Source organism: Copadichromis virginalis, linkage group LG9 (assembly GCF_057382275.1).
Source record: "Copadichromis virginalis isolate Kocher_CV1m ecotype Utaka linkage group LG9, C_Virginalis_male_GT1.1, whole genome shotgun sequence".
In the NCBI taxonomy this organism is placed as follows: domain Eukaryota; kingdom Metazoa; phylum Chordata; class Actinopteri; order Cichliformes; family Cichlidae; genus Copadichromis; species Copadichromis virginalis.
In genome coordinates, this window is record NC_140626.1 from 7,471,620 (window position 1) to 7,483,084 (window position 11,465).

Sequence of the window (11,465 nt, forward strand, 5' to 3'; positions counted from 1 at the left end):
AGGAGCAAAGGGAGTGTTTTCAAGGTTTTTCTGGGCTACCGACACACCATCAGGTGACCCAACCAGCATTGACGTGCCATTTCTAACACGTAAAAAAGACCCTTCAGAAGACTGGGCCACTGTTTCACTACAGCTACAGATTACAATGTAATGACACTCAGTGCTGTTGAATGAACTGCAATCAGTACTCTGCTGCTTGATGCCAGGCACATCTAGGTTTGGCTACAGCTAGCTAGCTAACCGCCCTGATTTTAGTAAAGTTTGTGAAAACAGCTCAAGGCTTCACAGTGGAACTTCACTAACTAATGTATATATGGTCTGTGACGCCTACTCTAAGACTATAGCGACACTAAATAAGACTGACGATGAGCAGTTTGCCACATTAGCCATTTGAAAATAGCAATAAAGTTACCTGTGAGTTTGGGTAACGTGGCTAACTCTGCTCTTTTCTTTCAAACACATGAAACATAAACTGATTTCCCTAACATCTATATTTATTTATGGATCCTTACTAAGATAATATTAGAATGCAGTTTAAAAATAAGGATGATCTCACTCTAAATTTGGCTAACCTTGCTTCATGACCTGGCTTATAATTTGCCCGTGTAAGCATTTGGTAACATTAGGAAGAAGAAATACAGCAAAAAACAACCCTAACTTCAAACACTGGCAACGAAAAGTGTTAGAAACAGTTACATGACAGGCACCGTGTCATTACCAGTGTTTGGAACACTGGAGGTGAGCGAGGCAAGAGCCTCTGCAAAAACAACAAAACATACAAATAAGTAAAAGGAGCCAGTGCAACCATTAAATGTGTGGTAGAAAAGCCATATATTTCTAATGAAAAGAAATGCTCTTTCTCTTTGCCCTCTATGCGCTCCAAGCTAGCGTGTCAGCTGTAGTGCCGGTTCCTTTTCCAGCCTTTCATGTTTTCTGCCCCGGTTTGAGGCCTCCACAACCCCTGATGAGGATCCTTAAATAGGCTGCCACAGGTGCCGGGGGTGCGCCGAGGTGAAGGAGGGGGAGGTGGCCTGGATGGGAGCAGGTCTGCAGGAAGCCTCTTGTTTTCCCAGAGATAAAGGGCTTTCAGGTTGCATCCTGGGCCGTAATCTCTCGCACACTTCCTGGTTTTGTTCGCGGTGAGTCCAGAGAAAAATGACAAACTAACCTTCGCCCCGAAAAGCTGATCGATAGCTTCTGACGAGACAGGATGCGTGTAATGTTGAATTTGAAGAGCGTAAAACGACAAAGAGACAGCTCAGATTTGACTCTGAGCGGTGTTCATTAATGGCCCTTGATCATGGCTGATTTATGGGTTCATTTATTCCGAGTGCTGGTTCATTACTGATGATGATTATAAAAGTGTGCATATAATTTCTTTTCTGACCTCTTCATTTGCTTTTAGAGCACAATTAACATTGTTCCAAGCTCTTACAACCCAATTACAGAAAAGACAACGCTGCCTTCCTTCAAATTCAAGTCCCTTAACCAGTCACTTTAGAGCTGGCCTTGTGTTTAAAAGGGTCCATTTACTAGAAATTTGCATGAAAGGGGTTTATTGAAAAGTTGGCACTGAGCAGGAGTGCAAACTTCAGAAGAATAGGCAACACATTCACATATCCACACAGAGGAAAAAAAAGAAGCTTCCGTTCCAGTTCTTTTTTCTGCCTCTCCCACATTTTCTCTCTCTATTCTGATCATGTCCTTCTTGAGGAGGCCAGCGTTTGACCGTGAGCCACACCCTCTTTCCTCCTGCCAGAGGAAACTTTCAATCTCAGTCTCCCTCCCTCGCTTTGCCCGTGGCTCTGGCTCTCTCATACTTTTGTCAGGTGTTATTTATGAGTGCTGTATGCCTACAGCACCTGCTGGTGCTGGAGAGTCTGAGCCAAGGCAGCTGCTAGAGAGAGGAATGAGAGACAGAAACGAAAAGAATACATAGAGGAGGACGCGGGGAGTTACAGAAAGTTTGTTGACGTTTAAGAGCACCGACAGCTAACGATGAGCTGTAGGAACACACCAACGAGTGATGAACAAGCACTAATTAATAATGTTGTACAGCTCCAAACAGGATCAATTAAAGGCCATGCTTCACTGACTTTTGGTGCCGCTGTAATGACAGAGGGGAGGGCGCCGTCAGCAACGAGGAGGAACACGGACAGGCTGGCTGTGGAGATCCAGAGGTATTCACTCCTTTCATTTCATTATCCATTAGAGCCACACACATATACATGAAACGCACACAGGGAGGTCAAAGTATGTTTTCACTGTAAACACCTGAATGCTGGCAGCAGTGAGCTGAGTCAGCACAGGTGGGCTGAGACAGGTCAAAGGTCACTGGCTTTGTTCCATTTCCAGTAAGAGACCCAAAAAAACACTTTGTCCTTTTCTTTAGAAGAAGATATGTCATATAAAGAGTTTATGAAGTTCCTAATCGATTTTGTGGACGTGGCGCCCCTCTACAGCACCTGTCGCTAACAAGCTAGCTCACAGAGAATGAAACAAAAACAAAAGTTGATAATTCTGAGTGACTGGCGAACACAGACTGAGTGTAAACCCACCTACAACAAGACTGTTTTTCATTTCATTTGCATTATCGTTATTATGTTTGCATCCACCGAGCAGCAGCAGAGTCACTAAATAAAGGCATCCAGCCACAGCTCACCATAACTGAGGATGGCCTCAAAGTGCTGGAGCTGTAAAGGTAAGGTTCATGCTTACATGTAGCCAGTTTCATGGCTAAGCAATATGTTAGAGGTAAAGCTGATTTTTTTTTTAGGCCTGTGAGGTGAGACTTGCAGACTTCTGTGCAAAAACACAATTACAGAGTCATTACTGTGCTTTTACATCAGGATGTATTTGGTTTTATTAAATGCTCCACACTGCCAGCAGCTGTGAGATTCAGGCTTGTGAAACAGATTGCTGTGAGTTGGCTGCTTGACTAAACCCTGTAAAGGAGACTAAACTTTTCATCATGGGCTTGTTGAAGCATTTGAACAGTGCAAACTCTATGTGAAAATTCTATATGAGACATTAATTACTGATTAAATGAAAGCATGTCAACATACTATACATATATAATATAGTGCATGACTATGACATGGCTCTCAGCGAAGCAGATTTTGAGCCTCCTGTCTTATAAGACTTGCAGAAAACACTAACCGAAAGTACTTTTATGTGTCTTTGTTTTAATGCGTTTGCTGTTGCACAGACAAACTATCACTTGATTCTTTGTCCGATACTGTAGCTTCCTTCTTGTAACGGTAAGTCAGCTCGCAGTTGTTGGACAGTGAGGACCTCAATAAAACGCTCAAGGGTTAAATGGGGCAATGAGGAATCTCCATGCCTCCGCTATTCTGCCCTCCCTCTGTTTTCAGACTGCCCATTCTCCTCTCATTAATCCTGTGAGGATGTTTATCCATGTTGACATTCAGCATAGCGGCCGGCCTTCTCTTCTCTGACTAACAAACAGGGTGACTAAGATTTTTTTTTGTCGTTTCTCGCTGAAGCAATTGCAAGGCTAGCCCAGCTTCAGCTACTTTGTTGCACAGGCTTGGGAAGGCATAGGAGCAGTCGATTTGTTAGTCACCGTGTCCCTCGGGACATCACAACCAGACTGGGCAACTGGAATCAAATGTGAATATGAATGTGTATCCCCCCCCCAGGAGTGCCATTATCAGTTCTGTGTGCTATGGAGAGGAAAATCAATATGGTCATCATAAGGGGCTGGCAAAAAGCCAGCCGCTGGGTTGTGTTCAAAGCACAATACACGGCAGTGGATTACTTTTCAACTGATGTCATCTAATTTCATCCCTCTAGACAGAGACGCTCTGGGACCGTAACAAGGTCGGGCACAATAAAAAAGGATAAGATGTCCAACATCTATGTCTCAAAAACACGACAGAAAGGTGGTCAGCAGAGGTTCGCCCTGATGAGCTTTTGCTGCAAACACAAGCTGGTGTAAAAGCCCCACACCGGGTGCGCCTTCTGCCTATTGTGTCAGTCCAGTCTTTTTCATTAACCGCTCCACTGAGGACCCCAGGGAGGGGGGGGGGGGGGATGGGAGAGAAGGAGGTAGCGGCGGTGATGATGTGAGGAGGGGTCTGTAGACAGACCCAAAAACATGATTAAAAACACACATCAACAGACAGCAACGGACAGGGTGTACGCAACGTTTACCTCCGGCAGGATGGCAATTTAGAGGTAATCTCTCCCACAAGTATACACACTACTCAGGATCACTGTCCATCACACCCACACCTGTGTGGAAGGAGCGAGGGAAAGAAGAAAGACTGGGAGAGTTCAAAAGGTTGCAAATACACCTTTCTGCCCATGACTCACTGCTTTGGAGTCAGGAGAGGAGGGCAAAGGAGGCTTTTCTGCTCAGTTAGCTTACATGATACACTTAAGTGAGCTCTCCTCCCTGCACTGCATCAAATACCAGCCTACACCGCTTTCTGTGGCAGTATCTGTGGCTAGGGTCAAGGCAGTCAGAGACACACACCTTGCTCAACAACAAGAAAAGCGTGGATGCTGTTACTACACTACCAACATGACCTGGAGTGAAGTAACCCAGGATGATTCTGGATGGGCGGGAGGGTTTTTGTTGTGTTTTTGTCCAGTTCACCGAGCTGACGCGTCGCTACAAGCTCCCACCGCTTACCCCCATTATCCGGACCCCCGGCCCCAAACACCCTAAGTCAGCAACTCCAGGATATTTTTGTCCTTCGAGTGGCAACGACTGTCGTTGTGCATACGGCTGCATCATCAACAGTTAAGGAGCCTCGGAGGCTGTCATGCACATCATGCTGGGGATTTGGGGAAACTCCTGCCTGCTGTGCCAAATTAAGCCTTCAATTCACCCTGACATTCAAATCAGCAGAATGGGCGAGCACACTTTAAAACATACATGGCACAGAAATGCCACGGGGATGCGTTGCTGTTAACATTAAGGCGAGTGAGCGTGACGCAGCCACAAGCTACATTTCTGAGACAAAAATGTCAAACAGAGCGCTTCGATGCCAGCCTCTCGAGGGGCCCTGAGGGCCACGTGAGAGAGGGATTTGATGAATTCTGCGAACGTTCCACGGATTCCTCCCTCACAGGGACCTTTGGGAAAAGAATGGGTCATATGCAAATGGCATGCACAGTATGGAGGAGAAGTTTCCCACAAGCCCAGTGTGAAAAGGGCTCTCCCTCCCCATCCCGGGGCCTGCTGAATGGCCCTTTTCTTCTGCCACTGAAAGTGTATGAGGTAGAGCAGGCAAACTCCAAAGGTAACCAGGCTCTTTCTCCTCAGGCTTTCTCACTAAAGCCGTGACACACAATGGTCCAGTTAAGCATTCAGCCACACAAACCCCCCCCAATAAAGCACATCCAAGCACAGTTAAGGGGGTTACTGAAACTGACTCTGGGTTTAAAACTCCTTCTTTATGGAGGGAGAGCACCTTTTTATAGGCTAATGCTCTCAGCCTCCATGGGAGTAGCTAATCATTAAGCCGCCTTAACAGAGGTGGGAGTGTGGTCGTACATCACATCGTTTTAATTCCACCGAACGGTCAGATGATCTCAAGCTTATTTCCAACACGAAGAATGTGAAGCTTAGCTAAAAAGCAAAAAGTTTTAATGTAGGCGATTTCTACCTGCATTGTGTTATTTTTATTTTATTTATTTTTTGCTGATGTTCAAAACAAGTTGTGCAACTACTTCAGAGGTCTGGGAGCTGGCTGCCTATGCATCATCCTTTATATCTTGCCAGCATCGTTCCCTCACTTGTCACCTGTTGTATAAATCTTTCGCCGCTCCACCTCCCATCCCCTTTCGACTCCACTGGGAACACGGAGCTTGCAATTTAGAGGGGGTCAGAGAGGAATGGGGGGGGGGGGGAAGAAAGGAGGAGCAGAGAAAAAAAAAGTGCTCTAGGACCCCTCACCATCCCCACCACCACCATCCTCCTTCTCCCCCTCTTCCCCCTGTCATTGAACAGACTTAAACACAAACACAATTGGACATGCTGGAAGCTTCACAATGGCACAGAGGGGGGAAAGTGAAGTCATACTCTAAGCATGCATGGGTGCCTAGGTCAGGGGGCAATCAACAGCACCCCTGGCTACTGTGTCCCAACCCGCCCCCCTGTCCAATCCCCCAAAACTTCCCTGCCCAAATGTGAAATAAAGGACGAGCTCTAGATCTGGAACAAGGAGTGAGAGGGGACAGACTGAGAGCGGAGAGAGAAGGGAGGAGGAGGAGGAGCTGAGGGGTTTTGGGGGGATTGGGGGGGGGGTTTCTTCTTACTTGGCACTTTCAAATGAAGCTGCCGGGGAAGTTGGTGAAAAGCAGCGAGATAAATGAAAAATTTCCTCCTCTGCTAAACTCTTCCCACAACAGGGGTGGACCTTTTAAATGTAAACAGATGGCTTTTAAGATGCACAAGTGGCAGCCAATCCCCACCTCCTCCCGAAGCCTCCGCTACGGGCCCAAACATCACTTGTTTCACACAAACAGCACAAGCTGCAGCTAAACTATTGGTTTGTTATGTTTCTTTCTCTTTTTTAAATTGTTATTCCACAAACTTACAGCATGTGGTTGTATTCAGTGGTCTCTAGACAGGGCGAGTGAGTCCAGGGCACCAAGTATAGTTTAAGTATAGTTTTACCAGGCCAATAAACATACTCTTCAACATTACATGAGCTGTTGCCAAGTGCCGAGCCCGCAACCTCATTTGCCTTATTTGATGGATGATTCATCAAGGTGGTACAAGTGTGTGTGTGTGTGTGTGTGTGTGTGTGTGTGTGTGTGTGTGTGTGTGTGTGTGTGTGTGTGTGTGTGTGTGAAAGAGAGAAAAAGGATGACGGAGAGGGAGCAAAAGAGGGAGTGATGCAGGGCGGGAGACACGCGAGGAGATGAGGAAAAAGGTCTGCGTCATATTATCAAATAAACAGAAATCTAAGCTACCTGTGCACAAGCTCCTTCACAGCACCCCCCCCCCCAATGACCCTGTTTATTTTTGCAAAGAATGTTAATACCGTCCGCATTCCTCTATTCCCAAATTGCTGTTTTAAATTACCGCTGCTATTCCTGAGGGGTGGGCGGGGGGGAGAAGCGACAAAGGAAGCTGTAGTATCCCGCCGATTGCAAACACCTGTTGTCCTGCAGGCTGTTAACACCTCTCTGTTTACAACAGGGAATGGGGCTCACCTTGATCTCGGCTCCCTCTCTGCTGGCAAAGTCTCGGACTATAACAAGCCGAGCAAAACTCAAGGGCTTCATTCATTAAAAAAGCAACAGGGTCTTATAATTAGGGAGAGACATCAAATGAGCATGACAAAAACAAAACAAAAACAAAGCTTCATCTAACTTCTCTGAGGAATCCCCTTCAGCTGAGAGGTGCATTTATGTGACAGATCACCTGCCTTGTCAGGTGGTGGTAGGAAGCAAGGACTTTAAAAACACAGGCCTCAACATCCCCTTTGAAGGAAATGCAAATGAGGCAAGGAAACAAGGAGCACATCTGTTTGACTTTAAATATCAATAGGGCCGTGTCATCAGTGAGAAATGATTAATACAGGCCCGTTAACTTAAAGAAAGGAGAAAGAGCAACAAAGGAAAGCACATGAGAAGTCATTTAAAAGCTCCCTTCCTCCCAGGGGTAATAGAAATACCCACACTTTGACAGCAGGACCGTTATCTGAGGTGTGTCCACACGTTGGACACCGCTCCAGGAATGAAATGCAAACACACCCTTATGAAAAGAGAACAAAATCACAATGGAGAACATAAATAGCAGTGGCTCAAAGTTTTTGTTTCTCTTTTTGTTTTATACTCTTCTCCTAAATTGATCAGACATCAACAGAAAATCCACACGGCACAATTTGCTTGCATTTTCCCACCCACTAACTCGTTTTCAGCAGCGCAGGAGCCATCGCATCTTACTAAGCAAAAATAAAAGCGATATTCGCGTATCACCTCAGTTCCCGTGAGCTACACTGGGTGGTACACAGGCTAACGCAGGACCGAGACTACTTGATATGGACGCCACACGCTGTCAGATCCACGACGGAACAACTTGTTTTGTCAATCAAAAAAGAAGAAAAAAAGTAGTCCGAGCACCGGAAACGACGATTTCACCACAGTCCAGCACGTAAATAGAAAGAGCGAAGCAGGAAAAAACAGACGTTATATACTCGCAAAAGTCCATTTATGCGCGTCACACAACCAGGAGACAGATATTTGAACAAAGTAGAGCCGCACATGCGACTTTGTAACGGTTCACCAGTATTTTCACACCACCCTTAAATAACAAAAAACCCCGTCTTGCTTCGCACGTCGGCATGTTAAAACATTAAACAATGTAACCATTTCAAATGTTGCTGCGGGCTACAAGCTGTAATGAAGTGAGTAAAGACAGAAAAGTAAAGAGGTTCGCTCGCGACCACCGTCCTACAACAATCAGGATTCCCAATGCGCGACAGGAGAGGATCCGCTGTCCTTATATGGGCTGCGCTCGCCCTGCTCACACAAACAGCGCGTGAGATACTCCTCGTTCTCCGGAACCTCCGGCTACCCCATCCATGTTTCTCCCAAGCTTTCTACCACTGCTTCACTGTCAAACCCTCTCTGACAAGTCATATTTAATGTTCACGGCGTGTGCGGCATCGAAATGAAACAGTTAAGTTAGAGGAAAGGCAAGTGTTCAAAGCGAGCTCCAATACACCGATACAGTTTCAGCGCTTCTCGGCTTTAAAGCTTGAAAACTGTGTTTACATTCACACTTAAGTGTCTGGATAACGGGACAGGTCGGGTTAAATGGGGGAAAATTCGTTTTGTCAGCCCTCGTAGCGCAGCAACAGTGTCCTGTCGCTACCTGCTGCCTGTGCGCGAAAGAAAGAACAAACAGTTGTGTCCCCTCTGCTTCACACGCGCACAGATAATACAGATAATTATCAACATCGTCGAGAAAAAACAAACCAAACCAAAACACAGTTCTGCTTAATGATTTCTTTTATCCATATGTAAAAACACAATGTGTCCGTCGAGGTCCGCAACAGGAATCAGGTAGACCGTTTCCCCTCAGAAACAGGTCCGAGTTTAGTGGTGGGCTCAATAACTCGACAGAATGGGACTAAATCAATGGATTGTCAGCCTGTAGAGACGGACAAAGTGTGTTTAAACGAATAAAGCAGTTTAAAGTGGAAACAAAAGCTTTTCCACTCATAACGGACTGAGGTGCGTATAACGGTCTCCGGCGCAGAGAGCCGCTAGGCGGTGGGAGAGCCGCGACCCAGGTATAACGGTACACCACATAGGGCTGTAATACAGCGCTCACTTGCTACTTCCCAGCACTTTCGGTGAGTAAAAACCGGACTTCTGGGCCACGAAACTTTTCGGCAAAATTACTGGGAGACAGGACGGCGTTCACACCGTATCTCTGAAAGCAAAGCTCCGAGTCGGAAGTAGTTTTACTCACCGTTGGTCCTTTTCGGGTTCGGCTGCTTTCTGCGCTTACACCTGGGGCCATCCGCCATGATCCTTTCGTTGTGTCTAAATGCTGCCGGAGAGTCACCTCCTCTCTCACCCCCCTCTCTCCCCCCCTCCTCCTCCTGGCTTCCCTTCACCTCCCCTTCTCCGCACCTGGTTTACGACACTCTTTACGGCATCACCTTCCCGCACCTCATCGACCCACGCTGCCAGTATCCTTCACGCGGAGTGCTGGGAGTGAGAGAGAAAGCTGCGTGGAGTCCGTACCTGCTCCGCTGTCACGAATGTGGCGTGTTTTTAAACAGCATAAATATTTTTCTGTGTATTTTTCTTTGATGATACTGAAAGGTATTTCCACCACATTTTATTTTTATGACCACAGCGCAAATTGGAAGTTAGTTAAAATATATTTTTCTCCAAATTATTATTATTATTATTATTATTTGGATGTTTTGTTGACTTTTAAAGCACGTGGAACAAATGTCAAAAACAAAAACAAAACGAACAAATAAAAAAAATACATGACAGAGATGTAAATAATAAAAGAATTAGTAGTTATTTAATCCGTTTTGGATAAGTTTGGGAGTGTGTGTGATTGTACAGGTATTCCAGTAGGTAAGCAGATTAGTGCACTGCAAGGAAGAATGCAAAAAAGCCTGGAGCCGGTTTGTATCTGTCACGTGCTGGATCTTTGTTCTTGGAACCTTTCAGAGAATTTGGCCCTGGAAAATGAAGGTGAACACTTGAAATGAAAAAGGCCACGTTTGGCACAAGTTGAGTTAGTATGCTCTCTTTTTATGGCTTCCCAGCACTACTGCTCAGTCACTGCCATTCCCAAATCTCCTTCCAACCAGATTTTAGGATGATCAGCCCCCACCCCCCTTACCCTCACACTGATGGGTTTTGTAAATTAGGTAAGTAGCCACGGATAGAGGAGACTGCAAACTTTAATGAAGATTTAAAAGAAGCATGGCTTCCACAGGAGACTCCTCAGGTGCATTTTTAAAGGGAGTTTGCTATCTTTAATCATTTTCATTTTTTTTCACACCTGAGCCTGACCTGTTCTGTTTGAATGTATGTTTTCCCGTGTGTGAGCACAGTAGGGTTGCAAAAAACAGCAGCCAGGGCTTGTGTGTGTTTGTGTGTCAGAAAGAGGAAGCAGTCATGAGACTGTCATCACTGATTCAATCCTCCACCTAAAGAAAGACCCTGCTGTTCTCCTGAGCCGAACCCTCTACGGCAGTGATGAAGAGGACACAGACATGCCAGCACAATCAGCAGGTTCAGACTGTATCCAATCAGACCTAAAACCTTCACACACACACACGGGCACACACACACACAGGGCGAACCACACTGTGTAAACAGAAGAGAAATATCCAGGATCACATGTTTGAGGTGAATTCCTCTGGATGCTTGTAGTGATGGGGAAAGATGAAGTTTATATGATGCTCGCGGTCCCATGACTTGCAGCAGTGTGTTAGAGTTGTGGCTATTCTTGAAGCAGATGACTACAAGCCAGAAGTGTCAAATGTAGGGCCCAGGGGCCAGAACAAGTCAACGGCTTTGCAGAGTAAAAATTGCAAAAAAAAGATGGCATGCTTTTTTTTCACTTGATTTTTCAGCAGAGAGAATGGATCACATCTTGAGAGAGTTATCAACAGAGTTGGATATCCTAATCATCAGCTTAACAGTCTTTCTAGCGCTTTTCTTAACTCTTTTCCCCATAAAGATGACATTTGATGATCTCCCCTTCACCCTTAATGATGAGCTTTGACACCTCAGCAGCCCTGAAATATGACAGTTCAGAAAACAGCTTCAAGGGTTTCTCCTAGTAAGCTTTTAAGTTATAGATAGATGTTTTATAAAACATGAATAAGTGTGGAATATACATTAACTTGTTAACAGCAAAAAGAAGAAGGCTTTTTTTTAAAAACACGTCTTTCGGCAATAATTTTTGGATTAGACTTTGCAGATTTCATCATTTAATC

The 11,465-nt window shown here is 45.5% G+C and overlaps 1 protein-coding gene across 2 annotated transcripts in view; it reads right to left on the reverse strand.

Annotated features, from left to right (window-relative positions):
- Window positions 1–9,563, reverse strand: part of zeb1b (zinc finger E-box binding homeobox 1b) — a 48,748-nt gene extending 39,185 nt beyond the window's left edge. For both annotated transcript variants that reach the window (XM_085467521.1, XM_085467520.1), the window contains exon 1: window positions 9,464–9,563. In XM_085467521.1, the coding sequence (XP_085323647.1) occupies window positions 9,464–9,521 (58 nt within the window). In that variant the 5' untranslated portion in view covers window positions 9,522–9,563. The remainder of the gene's footprint in view (window positions 1–9,463) is intronic.
- Window positions 9,564–11,465: the final 1,902 nt, after the last annotated feature.